General features: G+C 42.2%; 1 protein-coding gene across 9 annotated transcripts in view; it reads right to left on the bottom strand.

The window, feature by feature from the left end:
- Window positions 1-16,707, bottom strand: part of SEL1L2 (SEL1L2 adaptor subunit of ERAD E3 ligase) — a 47,713-nt gene that overhangs the window by 7,454 nt on the left and 23,552 nt on the right. For 4 of the 9 annotated variants that reach the window (XM_053380602.1, XM_053380598.1, XM_053380594.1 and 1 more), the window contains 13 exons: window positions 15,574-15,736; window positions 10,624-10,677; window positions 10,444-10,503; window positions 10,279-10,360; window positions 8,945-9,099; window positions 7,214-7,270; window positions 6,012-6,080; window positions 3,904-3,981; window positions 2,253-2,315; window positions 1,693-1,780; window positions 1,451-1,599; window positions 250-415; window positions 87-161 (listed from right to left, as the gene is read on the bottom strand). In XM_053380602.1, coding sequence (XP_053236577.1) covers window positions 87-161; window positions 250-415; window positions 1,451-1,599; window positions 1,693-1,780; window positions 2,253-2,315; window positions 3,904-3,981; window positions 6,012-6,080; window positions 7,214-7,270; window positions 8,945-9,099; window positions 10,279-10,360; window positions 10,444-10,503; window positions 10,624-10,677; window positions 15,574-15,705 — 1,228 coding nt within the window. In that variant the 5' untranslated portion in view covers window positions 15,706-15,736. The remainder of the gene's footprint in view (window positions 1-86; window positions 162-249; window positions 416-1,450; window positions 1,600-1,692; window positions 1,781-2,252; window positions 2,316-3,903; window positions 3,982-6,011; window positions 6,081-7,213; window positions 7,271-8,944; window positions 9,100-10,278; window positions 10,361-10,443; window positions 10,504-10,623; window positions 10,678-15,573; window positions 15,737-16,707) is intronic. The other 5 variants (XM_053380596.1, XM_053380595.1, XM_053380597.1 and 2 more) reach the window with 5 other exon arrangements.

Here is a 16,707-nt window from a genome sequence, read left to right as displayed (position 1 = left end):
TTAACTGCAGGAGCCAAAATGGGGAAAAATATCATACTAATAAGAGTGGACAGCTAGGCACAGGTTATTTTTAACTCTGTTCATACCTTGATTTGCAGCCCGCTTCCATAAAAGAAGAGCCAATGAATATATCTGCTCTCGGTGGAGAAATTTAACATTTTCTGTAACAAAATATTAGCATAATTTGTCTTAACACAATCACCGTGTTAAAGAATGGAAGTAAGCAGCATAAGATATAGTTTCCCTTACCAGATTCCATAATGTGAGCTGAATTGCACTGAGCTACTTCATAGCCCATTTCTGCTAGAAGTGCATATTGAACAAGAGATGATTCAACATTGCCAGTCTGGTAAGCAAAGTGTGCTGTCAGGAATTTGTCTGACCATCTCCCCAGTTCACATACGGTTCTGTAAAGCTAAATAGCAAAAAAAGGACAGACATTAAACACATACAAAGAACACCAGAAGTTTGTAATTAACTTTGCCTTAACAGCAGGATTAATGGAAGAAAAGAAGATTAAAGGGAGACAGTGGTTTTAAACGGATGACACCAATGTGGGCACAACGCTTCAGGTGGCAGTCCTAGGCATACTTACCTGGGAGTAAACCCCCTGAGAACAATGGGACTTCTGAGTTTCCATAGGTTTGCAGTATAAAACAAGTTCAGCATGTGTTGTGCTTAAATCTCCTTTGAAATCAATGCAATGTGCATAGCTTTGGCTGGATTGTGTCTCATGTGTGTAATGTTTGCAAAACATTTCTTAGCGCTAAGGACACAAATGCCATGAGGAGATGCAAAAAAAAAAAAAGGTAGAATTAATTCATCTACAGACTAGCAACTCCCCAAAATCTTAGTATTTTGTAGCCTCTTTGATAGAAACCTAACTTTGGAAGGTGGGGGTAATAGATGCCAGTGGAAGATTTTTTTGCTAAGTCTAAGTGCAAGAGACTCATGAGAAGAGAAGACTCCCTGGAAAAGACCCTGATGTTGGGAAAGATGGAGGGCACAAGGAGAAGGGGATGACAGAGGACGAGATGGTTGGACAGTGTTCTCAAAGCTACCAACATGAGTTTGACCAAACTGCGGGAGGCAGTGGAAGACAGGAGTGCCTGGCATGCTCTGGTCCATGGGGTCACGAAGAGTCAGACACGACTAAACAACAAGTGTAAGAGAACATGTTTGCCATGGTTGTGGTTGGGCAGAAAAAAACCATAAACTTTTCCTCCCCACACACTGTAGTCCTGGTGCAATTTTGGCCCCCATGCCTGAATTTCAAGAAAGAAAACTCCTGGAATGTTTTTGAGCTATTCATTTGACATAAAGTGTAGTTTGACTCTGTATCTATTGCTACTGGGTGGTTGTTGTCTTTGGACAGCTGTTGATATTGGATGAGAAAAACCATCAACATTAATATCTCAAAGGGCATACTCTCAAAGAGGGCATTACTTACTTTAACAGCATTCTGGCATGACCTGAAAGCTCCCATTCCCGTAGCGTACATTTCAGCCAAGTGATAAACAGCAAGGGGTTGCCCGTTTTGAGATGCCAAGTAAAAATAATGGAAGGCAAGTTTGTAATCTCTCTTGACTCCAGAGCCATCTGCAATGAAATATGATTTGGATTTTCATCAAAAATTAGGTAACTGAACCATGGGAGCCTTGACAAAAGGAAGAACTGTGCCCGGGGACTTACTGTGATACATAAGGCCCAGCTGAAATTGGGCCTGGGCATATCCTTTCTCTGCTGCTTTATGAAAGTATTTAAAAGCTTCACTGTGATTCTGAAAAGGAAACAAACTTATTGAGAGGTCAAGAAATTAGTTTCTGGTTTTGTGGAACACTGATTGTGGACCGCAGCTCAGAAGAAGTTGCAGCTGCATTATGAGAAACGGTACTGATAATTTGCGGCACAATCCTGTACTTGAGATCTGTCGGCTGAGGTGTCATGAGACGTAGCACTAAGTCCCACTATGACAACAGAGCACAAGGTACACAAAGACCCTGGCGGAACAGCCCCTGTGGTAAGCCATTTATTGGTCTGTGCAATGTGCCTCCTCATTGGCTCAGGGGTGCTTGAAGGTAGAAACCCCTCCCCACCTTGACTACTGTGTGGTGGTATCCTAGGACCCCTTGCATGTAAAACATAAAACCTATGTTTTAATTTTGGGGTGTTAAAGCCACATCAGGCCAAGCGTCTTATGGTTTTATTGGCTTTTTTTATTATGAAAAAGCTCTGATACACTGAAGACTTACCCGTGGAAGACCTTTACCACGTAAATAAATAAGTCCAAGCCCCCATAGTCCAATGGAATTGCCCTAAATAACATATTGAGAATGTTTCATTTAGACATAAGAATAAGTTACCCACTCTATGAAAAGAACCTATAAAGAACCACTGTAATTGTGTGTCTTAGTGTCAATTATAATTATTTACTGATTATATTTCTCGCTTGTTAACCAAGAGACAAATGTCTCCTTCGCCATATCTCCTCTGGACATTGTGTCACACCAAGTTATTCACATAACCCTGGTATGAGCAATAAATGGTTTAAAGGACCCCTGACCATTAGGTCCAGTCGCGGATGACTCTGGGGTTGCAGCGCTCATCTCACTTTATTGGCTGAGGGAGCCGGAGTACAGCTTCCGGGTCATGTGGCCAGCATGACTAAGCTGCTTCTGGCGAACCAGAGTAGCACATGGAAACGCCGTTTACCTTCCTGCCAGAGCGGTACCTATTTATCTACTTGCACTTTGACGTGCTTTCAAACTGCTAGGTTGGCAGGAGCAGGGACCGGGCAACAGGAGCTTGGATGACCTAAATGAAGCATTTCGTTACACAGTTGTGATTATTAATGCAATCTTATGCAACTCTACTCATTTAATTCAATTGGAACTATTTCCATTGAGTTCAATGAGTTTAATTAAGAGTAAAATCCTGCCTCCCTCCCCAAAAGAAGTTCTGATAGGTTTGCTCTGGAGGTAGTTGAAATGTTCATGAACATCAGTGTCATTATATCAACCCAGGTTGGTGTCAAAGACTTCACGAGACCCAAATACAACACAATACAGTATAGACAAAGAGAATATTCATTTTGTAGGACAAATGCAGTCCGAGCAAGTGTAATTTGAAGCCTACAAGTTTAATGGAAGTTTTATGGAAAAGTTCCCCTCTCCCCCAATGTTGTTCATCACGTAACCATTTTTCTATACGGCCTTTTCAGTTGCTCCTACTTATCTATTACAGTCCTTAGTGTTGAACATGTTAGTCACCTCTTACATAGCACCAATGCAACTGGTGTTTTAAAAGATTAAAGAGGCAGATGTGAGATGCCAGCAGTCTAAAAATACAGGCAAAATGAACAATAGGAGAGGAATGAAGGGACAATGTACTTTGACACATGACACCCTCAATATATCTACAACTTGATTCCCAATTCAATATTGATGTGATGAAATCACCATGAAGCAACACTTTCCTATAACATTTGTGGGGTCAGTCTCTCTTTCAAATATAACCTTGAGTTGTTAGATCTGAAATTTGCTTCATTGGTTACAACAATTTGTATTGTTTTGCACTCATAGCACTGAAACATTTTGTTTGTTTTATATATTAGCTGCTTGATTTTTCCTTTTCAAAAGGCAACCCACCTCTAAGCAGTTTACATAAAGCTGTGCAAAATATTCCATTGACTGATCCTGTCGATGTCTAAGTAACAACAGGGAGCATTCCTCAGTACCAGGAAAAATATGCAAGAGATTTTTAAAATGAAAAGTTGATTTGAAGAAGTGATTGTTATGATCTTTAATTGTCAGATTTAACTGTATTCCTAAGAACAATGTATTAATTATGATTAAATAAAGCTGCTACTTTTAAAAAAAAAGAAAAAGAAAGAAAATACAATACCTTCTCTGCTGCCATTTTGAAATACTTCAAAGCTGCAATGTTACTCTGAGGCACTGTAGCACTTCCTTCTAAATACATCTAGACAGGATTAAGAGGGGATATTTCTTCAGATGATAGTGACCATCCATGGAAATGCCTCCTCTTGCCATTAAAAATTTGCAAAACAAACGGATGAAGTTCCTCTGAATTTTATCCTACTTTGCACTTTTACTTACTGTTTTCTGTTTGACTCTCTGTTATGTATAGTGCTGGGCTTTCATGAGTCATTTTAAGGCAGATTTGAGGAATCTTTAGCCCTCCAATGTTACTGAACTTTAACTCACAATATCCATTAGCCATGTTTGCCAGGGCTGATGAGAGTTGTCTATCAGCAACATCCAGAGAGCTGAAGGCTCTCTAGGTTAAGGGACCCCTGGCCATTAGGTCCAGTCGTGACCGACTTTGGGGTTGCGGCGCTCATCTCGCTTTATTGGCCAAGGGAGCTGGCGTACAGCTTCCGGGTCATGTGGCCAGCATGACTAAGCCGCTTCTGGAGAACCAGAGCAGCGCATGGAAACGCTGTTTACCTTCCTGCCGGAGTGGTACCTATTTATCTACTTGCACTGGTGTGCTTTCGAACTGCTAGGTTGGCAGAAGCAGGGACCGAGCAATGGGAGCTCACCCCGTCACAGGGATTCAAACCGCCGACCTTCTGATCGTGAAGTCCTAGGCTCTGTGGTTGAACCCACAGCGCCACCCGCGTCCCTTGAAGGCTCTCTACTCCTGCTTTAAATATACAACTATAACACAAGCAGCTGAACACATTGTGTATTTGTTTCCAAAAGGAATACCCACAGCTTACAGTAACATAACAATTCTCTTTTTTAAAAAAAATACCAATACCTGCTTAATAATAATTAATATTAAATTTATTACCTGCCCTTCGCCTTAAGGTTCCAGGGCAGATTACAACATTACAGCACACATTACAACACAATATAAAACACACTTTAAAACGACTTACAAGTAGAGAAAAAAAGTGGGTGCTAAAAATATACATCTCAAGTGTCAAAAGCAAGGACAAAGAGGTGCGTCTTGAGGGATCGCCAGAAGCTATGGAATGAAGGTATCAGACACACCTCTCCGGGGAGGGAGCTCCACAACTTACAACCAGCAATGGCATGAATTTTCCATTTGCAAATTGAAAGACTCCTTCTATTCATGGAAGGGCTTTCAATCCAGTGTAGGCCCCCATTAGCAGAAGGAACAGAGTTTTTTTTCTGATCCCCCTTTCCCCTCCAGTCCTCAGTGTCAAATCTTGAACTGTTCCAGTTGGTCTCTTAAGCCCTCCAGAACAGATTTTCAGGGTGCTGCAAAGGAGAAATAAGCCAAAATTGCCCCCCCCCAATTCTGCCAGCAGCATCTCATGGAAATTTGGAGTCCACACCATTGATTAGAAGAGAAGCACTTTTTTTGTGTGTCTTGTTCTTAAGCTGACCAGGAAATGTCAAGAAATGGAAGGAGAAAAGAAATGTCAAGCTCTCCCCTCAAAAGTGTTCATGCCTCTTGAAAGTCCTCCTTAAGTTTGCCATTCTACTTTGAAGCACAACACTTCAAAGTCAATCATGATATGCCTTTGATTTTGCATGCAGAGATACAAGACAGTCAGATCCCTTTGGCCATGATCATACAGCAGAGCTTTCCAAACTGTGCGTCATGACACGTTAGTGTGTCAGCTGCAGTGTGTATCACACAAATGCTCCCTGCATTCCTCCTGGGACTGGAAAGGGGTTAGTTTAACCTCCGGTTTGCTAGCAAAACTGAATTAACTGTGTCGCGAAATGATGCATGTCCAAAAAGTGTGTCTCCAACATGAAAAGTTTGGAAAGCTCTGTCATACAAGATAGGTGAGAAGTGTAGTTTAATGTGGTCTTAAATGTACAACTGAAGATTGCCTCTTCCCTCCTCCAGTCTCCTCCACTCTGCTTTGACCACATCGCAAGTAGCTTGTATGTGAGAATGGCCCCAATCCACTGCAGCTGGACTCTGCTTGAATGTGAGGAAACTACAAAGGACCATAGATGGTGTCTCAAGCTAGCAAATTAATCCCAAGAAGCAAACATAGGTACCTTTCCCAGGAATGCCATACCATGTGCATTCCCTGCATTCGCTGCCTTTAGGAAATAGTAGAAGGCTTTCTAAAGAAAAAGAGCAGAATAAAGTGATGACTGATATAACAAAGTTTCCAAATCAAGGTATTCATTCTCCTGCCTTGACACCTGTTCATAGTTAGACAGGCCATATTGGTGAACAATAATTCAAACTGGCATCTTTATGTTCTAGTAGTCTGTACAAACTTAGATCATATGCCCAAATGGTATGGGGGTTCAATCCATAATGTCTCCAGGCAGGGCTGCAAATGTCAAATCTGAAACCCCTGGAGAGACACCATCCATTAGGGATGGAAGAATCTGCCCATGTGGATCTCTTAGTTGCTTATTAGTTTTTCCATCTTAAAATAATTTTTTGTCATATGAGCAGCAATTTGCAGTTTGTTTTCAAATCCCCATGAAAATTCTTCTGCATTTTAGTGTGACGTTTTTATGAAGTTTTGACTATATGTGCATTTTTGCAAGCAATTTTCCTTAATGTGATATGTTTTTGTATGTTATTTTAATGCACATTTCACCCTAATATATGCATTTTTTAAAGCACTGCATTGCAACTCAGATGTGTGTGAATTTCAAAGGCTGGCTGTGTGTGGGGTTTTTTTGTTTTGTTTTTAATTGTATCAGAAAGTGTGAATTTGATTAATTCAGCTTTACATGCTAACTGAAATTTTTCCACATCCCTAGAGCTCTGAAGACAGCTCCCTGTGTTTGTTTGCTTTTTTAGTCCCATTTTGCTGCAAATACATAAATCTTAGGTTGTGGTCCAGAAGGGCACTCACATATGCCTACCTTTTCCTCCTTAAATAATGCTTTTCTGAAACTGCTTTAAAGAAACCCTAATTTTCTGCTGTCAAAACTCCTAAACTAAAAAAGCACTCTACACATTTGTTGCATAAATGTTTAAAAGAACACACAAACTCACACAGCTGGCATTTCTGTTTATAAAAACCTAAGCACCAGCTTCCTAAATTGGTGCTTGAGCTTGGAGGAAATGAAAGACCGTGCTAGATTCTCAAAAAGATGCCTGTTTGAACAGGGGTATTACTTTGTGATCTTAATCACGCTCATTGGAACCATCCCACTCAAATCAACCAAATATACTTCTAAAATTTAAAACTGTAAGAGGACGGCTTTCATCCTTCTAATCTACCTGCACTTACAGCATGATCTCTCTCGAGTCCTTTCCTTCCGAAGAGATGCAGCTGTCCTAGATACACCTAGAAATAATTATTTTAAAAATGAATGTCTTGTATCTTTTGGAGCCAAAAGTCAATGAGCAAGAATGGCCCAATGTCACACCAGCAAACACAACAAAATTTCCCCCTTCCACCTGTTTTTTCCAAGCCTCCAGAGCAGATTTTGTATTTTGCGGGTGCACAGAAAACTGCAGGAGAGAAGAGAGGAAGGGGAAGTCCCATTCGTGCAAATGGTGTCAAGAGAATAAGACTTGGGCACAGAATTTATGGCAAAGGGTCTGTGGGGGAATACTAGTCTGAAGGATTCAGCTGCCCTTCCTGGGATCTTAATTTAACATTAACTTACTTTTTTATTAGAAAGGGATAAAATAACAACAAACACACAACATTTTTGGTTGGTTGGTTGATTGATTGATAATTATGTCCCACATCAGAGTTAAAAAGGTGGCTAACAGCATTTTTTAACATAGAAGACCAAACAATTCAACCATTTATTTATTTTTAAGCTTCCAGAAGACATATGACTTCATCATTGTTAGACTCCCTGGGAAGCAGATCTATCAAGCAGATCCTGAAGGTGAGGGCGAAATAGGACCACAATGGGGTGGGGAGAGGGGAGAAAGAGGATTGGTGACAGCAGTTTCCATGCATTTGTCACTTAATGCCACACTAATCTGCAATATTTGTAGGCTGAGGGTCAATTATAATATTCTTAGTAAAGATAGGGATTCCAGTAAATCAGGACGTAGGGAATATTGTCTAAATTCCTGAACATTACAGTTAGATCTGAGGACACAGGTGGCGCTGTGGGTTAAACCACAGAGCCTAGGACATGCCGATCAAAAGGTCAGCGGTTCAAATCCCCGCGACAGGGTGAGCTCCCGTTGCCCGGTCCCTGCTCCTGCCCACCTAGCAGTTTGAAAGCACGTCAAAGTGCAAGTAGATAAATAGGTACCACTCTGTCGGGAAGGTAAACGGCGTTTCCGTGCGCTGCTCTGGTTCGCCAGAAGCGGCTTAGTCATGCTGGCCACATGACCCGGAAGCTGTATGCCGGCTCCCTCGGCCAATAAAGTGAGATGAGCGCCGCAACCCCAGAGTCGGCCACAACTGGAACTAATGGTCAGGGATCCCTTTACCTTTACAGTTAGATCTATGCGGGCAAAGCCTTGCATCACATAGCACAAAAACACAAAGTGGCTACATTCAGTTTAGATGGCTTTAATAGAGGATTAGACACATTGATGGATGTTAAGGCTATCAATGGATAGCAAGCACAATGACTGCGGTATGTACTACCTCCACCACTGGAGGCAGTAGGTCTCTAAATACCAGTTGTGTGGAATTGCAGATGGGAAAAGTGCTGTTGTGCTCAGGTTCTGCTTTTGGGCTTCGCATGGGCAGCTGGCTGGTCACTATGAGAACAGGATGCTAACTAGATGGGCCTTGGACCTGATCCAGCAGGCTCTCCTTATGTCATTATAATTGCTGTTTTTATTGTTTTTGTTTTATTGCATATTTTAATTAGGGATTTTTAAAAAGTGTTTTGATTGAATTATTTTATTGTGTATCTTGATGATGTGTGGATATTTTCTAATTGATTTTATACTTGTAAACAACTTTGAAGTCATGTAAGCAGTATTAACAAATTAATAAATAATGATAATAAATAGGCAAATGGAAAGGAATATCTCTTACTTGTATCTGTGTGTCTCCTCTTTCAGCCAAAAACTTGTAGTACTGATGTACATCCCAGTCCAAGATTTCTGTATCAAAACCCAGATTTTCTGATCTTTCCATCAGCTTCACTTTTTCAACTGGCTTATCTTCATTTTCTTCTAATTTGCTTGCAACTAATAATAATAATAATAATAATAATAATAATAATAATAATAAATTCCAAGTAACACAAATCAGAACAACCGCTTCCTACAATCTGAGAAGATTTCATTTTTCCTTTCCATGATGTAGTCAATGTAGTACCCTCCAGATGTTCTGAACGACAACTTCCATCACTCTTGACATTGGTCATGCTAGGTCACCTTAAACACAGTGATGGAGGAGGCAGGTCCAGTCTACTTGCCCCACCACCCTCACACATGTATTTACAGTTCCCTAATTGTAATGCCTGCATATGGCTTCGGTTAACTTGCTTTGTCACTTGGTACTGTATTTTAGTACAAATAAACATGACAAGAAGAGTTTGGATTTGATATCCTGCTTTATCACTACCCTAAGGAGTCTCAAAGCGGCTCACATTCTCCTTTCCCTTCCTCCCCCACAACGAACACTCTGTGAGGTGAGTGAGGCTGAGAGACTTCACAGAAGTGTGACTAGCCCAAGGTCACCCAGCAGCTGCATGTGGAGGAGCGGAGACGCAAACCCGGTTCCCCAGATTACGAGTCTACCGCTCTTAACCCCTACACCACACTGGCTCTTTTGTTAGACAAGTAACTGGATTCCTGGGATTAGGGCCGGCCCACCCGTGAGGCAAGGTGATGCGACTGCCTCAGGCAGCAGGATCCACAGGGGCAGCAGATTTGACGTCCAAGGAAGGCATCATCTGCTACTACTGCCAGTGCCATAGTGGCAGCATCAGCTGCATCTTGCTCCTTGGAGGCCAGATCTGCTGTGTCCTTGGCTGCCTCCCCCAGTGCTGCCTCTACAGTGGCCTCTTGGTGAAAAGGGGGTGCTGTTGGTCCCCCTCAACCTTCGTTCTCAAGGTAGACCTTTATTCCCCCCTTGTTCCTGATGCACATCGTCACTAATCCCTTCTTCCCTGGTGGGGGTGGAGGTTGCCATTCTCAGGTTCACCTCAGGTGCCAAAAAGTATTGGGCCATGCCTGCCTGGGATCTTGGAAAATTTGTTCTTTTCATATGTTAATAATTTGAGTGAGAATCATGTCCTCTGCCCCCCATGAGGGTCTGGTATTTCTTAGTCTTTAAGGTGCCACAGGACTCTTGAAAGAGCAAACAAAAACAAAAGTGGCACTTTCAAACAAGGCAAGATACAATAGATGAAGGCCACCTACTGTAATCTGCAACTTTCTTGTAATAAATAAGTGCTGCTTCACAGCTCCTTGGAACATTGATTCCTAACCAGTAACGATAGCCCTGTTGGGGGAAAATTCACAATTATTTTAATTATCACTCAAGCCTCTAGAATTGGAAATAGTGAAAATATGTGATTTACAAACCAAGATCATCTGGGATATAAGATTTCCCCCATTACTTGCGAATGTGTAGTAAACAAGTGCCTAAAGAGGGGGGGAAATAAAATCATAAAATCATGCCAGGTTTTTCATCTTCGAAAAACACAAAATATAGATGAAAGACTTCAATGACAATAGGGTAAAGTCACCACAGAATTTTATTACCTTTGATTGACTGTATTCCACTCCTATTCCATATGAAGACAAGAAACCTAATGCCTATGGGGGGAAATAAAGTAAAAAGTTCAGTCAATCCTTTTGCTTTTCAATTGCTTATATTGTTAACAGTTGTCTTAGGCCCAATTTTCATGTGGTAAAATTATCTTTAAGTTATTTTACCAGGTCAGTTTCATGTAATCACGGCTTAGCATTAATGCACTTGTGCAGAGAGTCAGCAGGTATATTTACTGTAGCCCCCCATGAAATGTAGGAAAATGAAATTTTCCGAAGTAGTAAATGTTTATCTGGGCTCTACCATTTCAGACTGCTTACATGGCTGAATGCTTCCTTCAACCACTGAGAGGACCTCTAAATTCTCTGCTTTCCTTATCCAGGGACAACATCCTCAGAGGTAGCATGTGAATTGCAGCCAGGGAAAGTAAGGCAAATGTAGGCTTGGCATTTTGGGCAAGAAGTGCAAAGAAAAATAAAATAAATATAAAATATAATAAAACCACATTGAGATGCACACAAATGTGTCTACATTACTCAGGCAACTCTTAGTGAATCGCCATCCCTCTTGCAGCTACTCATACCTCCTAAGCCTTGGAGCCCTCCAGAAAGGTTGGAGGCCCTCCAAAACAGATTCAGGTGGTGAAGACTGTAGGAGAAGGAATAACTGAAAATTGCTTCCCTTCTTGTTCTGCTGATGGAAATCTTACTGTCAGCTCAACAACACCACTAGATACAACCCATAATCTAAAAACGTATGCAAATATTTTGTTTCTTTTCCCTCTGAAAGTGTTGTAATCTTAAACTTGAAGAGGACCTAAGAAGGCTAGGCGTTGGAATTTTTGAGAACCGATATCTGAAAATGAAGCTCTCAAAATGTGAAATGGACTTTCTGAAAATGGCCATCACAATTGGGAGGTATAAGCAGATGACAAAAATATATGGGGGCAAACAAACTAAAGCGAGAAAGTCAAGGCAGAGTATGATTAAATAAGAAATTTTCATGAAGCCGTCACATTGCTCATGTCTTTGAACAATGACACATAAATATATGATACCGACATTTTCAGGTTACATTAAGGCAGTATATGAGAATACTATGTGAACACACACATACGTGTGTTTTCATATATTCCCCTTTGCAAATTTTCTGTGCGTAGCTATATAAACATCATACTGAGAACAAAGTTAAAGTGGCAGACAGGCTGTGATGTGACTGTATATAGACTCCTTGAGGCACAGGCGTGTGCTTCGATCTTTGTACAAAATGAATTCTAGATTTATTCCGGCCAGTCTTGGTTCAAGGTTATAGACATGGACAAGATTATTTGGTGGAACATTGTGTCACAGAAAAAATGTAACATGGAAAAAGTAGTGGTGCTTCTGAATGAAGAAAAACTAAATTTCTACATCACAACTTTGTTCCTCACAAATAGTTATAAGTTTAAAATAGGTCACTGAGCTAAAATTTAATTTAGGGATGTCCAACCTTTGTATCGCCGGAGATTCCATTTTCCAGACCATGGTCCAGAGGATGGAAATGTATTTACAATGTAAACTGACCGCCTCCTATGGTCAGGATCCACAATAGTAAAGGTAAAGGTACCCCTGCCCGTTACGGGCCAGTCGTGTCCGACTCTAGGGTTGTGCGCCCATCTCACTTAAGAGGCCGGGGGCCAGCGCTGTCCGGAGACACTTCCGGGTCACGTGGCCAGCGTGACGAAGCTGTTCTGGCGAGCCAGCATCAGCGCAGCACACGGAAACGCCGTTTACCTTCCCGCTGGAGCAGTACCTATTTATCTACTTGCACTTAGGGGTGCTTTCGAACTGCTAGGTGGGCAGGAGCTGGGACCGAAAGACGGGAGCTCACCCCGTCGCAGGGATTTGAGCCGCCAACCATGTGATCGGCAAGCCCTAGGCGCTGAGGTTTTACCCACAGCGCCACAATAAAGCTGTGCTATTTAGCTGTTTCACAAGGAAATGAGGAAACTTATGTGCTTGGGTGTAGTGTTCTGCTGGACTGAGGTCCAGCTCCGAGGGCCTTCTGGTGGTTCCCTCACTGAGAGAAGCAAAGCTACAGGGAACCAGGCAGAGGGCCTTTTCGGTAGTGGTGCCCACCCTGTGGAACGCCCTCCCATCAGATGTCAAAGAGATAAACAACTACCTGACATTTAGAAGACATCCGCAGGCAGCCCTGTTCAGGGAAGTTTTTAATGCGTGACATTTTAATGTATTTTTAAACTTTGTTGGAAGCCACCCAGAGTGGCTGGGGAGGCCGAGCCAGATGGGTGGAGTATAAATAAATTATTATTATTATTATTTTAAAGTGATACAACATTAAACAACATGAAAACATTTCCCCTTTCCTCTGAAATGTTTCTTAATGATACTCCTGAAGATACTTTAACATTTATTATAATGTGTAGTTCCGCACATTCCAGACGAACACTAATGTGACACCTTGGAGACAGAAAGCCTTGTTGTGGGATTACATTTCATGGCCTAGAACCTATAATATATATATATATATTTATTTATTTATACCCCGCCCATCTGGCTGGGTTGCCCTAGCCACTCTTGGCAGATTCTAACACAAATAAAAACACAATAAAACATCAAACATTAATAGTAACAATCTGATCCAATATAAAAAGTCACAATAACTTTAAAATAAAGAAACAAAGCAGCATTCAACAATCCATCAGAGTCTAATAGTAAACAGTAAAATTAAAGATCAGCAAATAATAATTTAAACAGTTTACGCTTATCAGTTACAATAAAGAACAGGGGTCAGCAAACTTTTTCAGCAGGGGGCTGGTCCACTGTCCCTCAGACCTTGCGGGGGGCCGGGGTATATTTGGGGGGGGGCAGAGAACGGTGGCGGAGGGACAATGAGTGGCGCGTGAAAGGGCTCTGGAGAGGGGCTGCTTAAAATGGCAGCCGCTCAAGTGCTGCTGCTGCTGCTGGCAGCAACAAAGCCCAACCACCTTCCTCCTCTAGGCAGGGCGGGGAGAAGCCAGGAGGGAGGGAGGAGGCGGCGGTGCCGCCGCTGTGTGAGGGAGAGGGAAAGAACGTGCACACTGGCGATCCACACGGTGATTCCTGGACCGTCCATGGGCTGGATCCAGAAGGCAGTTGGGTTTGATCTGGCCCACAAACCTTAGTCGACCTATCCATGATAAAGAATTACTAATCTATAATCAATAAAAATAACGGCAAATCACAATGCATAAAATACCACAAAGATTACAAAAGGATCGAATTGAAAAACAAGGACACACAACTTATAAAACTATTCTTAAATAATATCCCATGACTTCTCTCTTCTCAGCTGCTTCTGCTGTCTGGGAAAGGCTCTCAGGGCTGGAGCGTGGATCAAGGCAGGTGGAAAAGCCATTGCCTGGTTACCATAAAACAATGAACCTGCATCATGTGATGCCTGTGGACACTAATCCATGAAAGCTTGCAGCACAATAAATATGTTATAGCAATATCCAAGGTTGGTCATTGTGGCATTTGCCTCCTAGGGTGGGTCATAAGGAAAGGGTTAAAACAGGTGTGATGTGATTGGCCAGTGAGAATGCAAGGAGCGAATAAAAGTTAGAGTGGGAGGTTTTGAAAGTCAGTTGGAGTTGAGGTTTGGGAGTTGAGTTGAGAGTTGAGGTTTGGGAGTTGAAGAAGGAAGAGGGAGGTTTAGGCAGTGGGTTGGCAGAGTTGTATTGTGAGAGAGTGAGAGGAATTGTTAGGTGGAGTCAGATAGATAGTTGGAATAATCAGTTTGGAGTTGTTAGGAACTAAGAATAAGAAACTGACAAGAGAAAAACTAACTGAAACCATAAGCTTGTTCCTGCATTTAAAAATAAACTTGATTATTTGTTTATGTTAACAACTGACTGGACTCCGTGTGTCCCCGTGAGATACGGGGTGGTGGCAGCGGAAAAAGCAATCGCAGTGGTGGCACAGGGTCAATAGACCGTCAAACGTCCGGGGGCCTTGTGTGTGATCGCCACAGTCATACTGAGAATAGACACAATGAAATCAATGGACTCTGTATATGACTTAGTTGGATATCATCCTTCCTGTCTAAGATGCCACAAGACTCTTTCGTTTTTCTTTCAACAAAGCTTTCACTCATCAGAACTCAGTTGGAAGGTAAGAAACCCTGGCAGGAGAGCCCTGCATTATTGAAATGATGGGTGGACTGGAAAGCTTTTGTAAAGCCAATGTGTTTTGGCACATTTGGTCTATCTGTTCTTTAATGACCCATAAACAATTCATGTATTGCTTTTATCCATGTATGTGCACACAGGAAACAATCTGACACATATACAAAATGCTATGAAAACCTAGACAAAAGATTCAACAATCAGCACAACTTGTGAGATGCCTCTTCATGTTCTGCAACAGAGTCATGCGAAAGGAATGCAAGAGGAGATCCATTTGTGATTTATTAGACAAGAGACTAGTCTGAGCAACTGAATTTGCAGCCAATCTCTTACGCATAGTTGTTTTTTTGCTATTATTTTGTATCATCCATAAACCCTTTTCAATTAAAATTGATAATTTGCCTTAAATCAGAACATGTTAGACACACTAGCTAGGTGCGAAAATATAATTAGTTCTTATATCTTCAATTCTAACAACCGTAAACATTTGATTTTTGTTCCATGGAAACCATTGTCTACCTTCGGAGTGTCTTCAGTGGAATAAGGACTGAAGCCTTGACCTGGAATTTTATTGAACAAGGATTTTAGAAGATGTTTGCCGAACACACCAGATAGCCTCTTGAAATCAGGCAATTTAATAAATAATTAACTTTATATCCCTACCTTGTTGACATTTCTTGGCTGAGCATAAGCACCATCTTACCTCTTTTCAAATATTTATGCACTCTAAAGTAGACTACTGCCTGTTTAAAGCTTCGGCTAATTAAAGTGCACGTACCGTCTGGCCTTTATGAGATCCTTCGTCAGCTAAAATCTCATACAATGATACAGCTGCTTCTACATTTTGAGGAACATTATTTCCAAACAACATGTCAGATGCCAGTTGCTCCATAGCTTTCTGGTTTCCCATTTTTGCTGCTTTGACAAGGAGCCGGTGGGCTCTGATACAGAAACACAAAGTTCAGATTTAGTCCGTCGGATATGGAAATTTCTCATCTATACATAAAACAGGAATTTATTCTGCTGTAACTTTGCATTAGAAGTTTACCCCCTTCATCACCATAGACCGGGCCATCTTAAGCATATGCAGCACTGGGGTGCAAAGAGCTGCCTGGCGCCCCTAGGTTGCTCAGAGTGGTCAACCTTTTTTTGGGGGGGAAACTATTTTAGGAAATAGTTGTTTACCTTTAGAATGGTTGCGGGGCGCAGGGACTCACAGCACCAACCAACAGGTGTGCCAGCGCTCCATGCACAGGAGTGTACATAGGTGGGTTCGGGTTCCATGCTGGGGGGGGGAATGTTGGGCAGCACAGTCACCGCGCTGTCCGCCCGCTGCCTCCCCCCTGCTGCACGGCAGCTAATTGTTTTGGAGCGGGGGCTCGGAGCACCATGTAACGTTGTGGGTGCTGCGCGACGCATCCTGTTGCATGTGCCAAGCTGCGGGTTCCTTTGCTGGCTTTTCCGCTGTTGGAACATGCTCCCAGCGCCGCCCAACGTGGGGTGCCAGCGCAGAACAACGGGGAAGGCAAGTGGCAGCAGAGGAAAGGTCTTCGGATGGGATTCGTGTGCTCCTATTCGTCGGGTTTTGTTGCTGCCATCGGCGCTGTCGGCGTGCGGTAGATCCCATCTGGAGATGTTTCCTCCGCTGCTGCTTGCCTTCCCCATCGTTCTGTGCTGGCACCCCATGTTGAGTGGCACTGGGAACATGAGCCAACAGCAGAAAAGCCAGTGTGGTACAGGTGGTACATGACCCCAGTCAAGCTTGCAAAAATATACCATTTGCCCGATAATAAATGTTGGAAATGTAAAGAAATTGAAGGTACATTCTTTCACCTTTGGTGGACGTGCCCAAGGATTAAGGCTTTCTGGGAGATGATTTATAATGAAATAAAAAAGGTATTTAAGTATACTT

Source organism: Podarcis raffonei, chromosome 3, assembly GCF_027172205.1.
Source record: "Podarcis raffonei isolate rPodRaf1 chromosome 3, rPodRaf1.pri, whole genome shotgun sequence".
Lineage (NCBI taxonomy): Eukaryota > Metazoa > Chordata > Lepidosauria > Squamata > Lacertidae > Podarcis > Podarcis raffonei.
The sequence above is the reverse complement of the archived record's forward strand: the minus strand, read 5'-3'. Positions and strand labels throughout refer to the sequence as shown.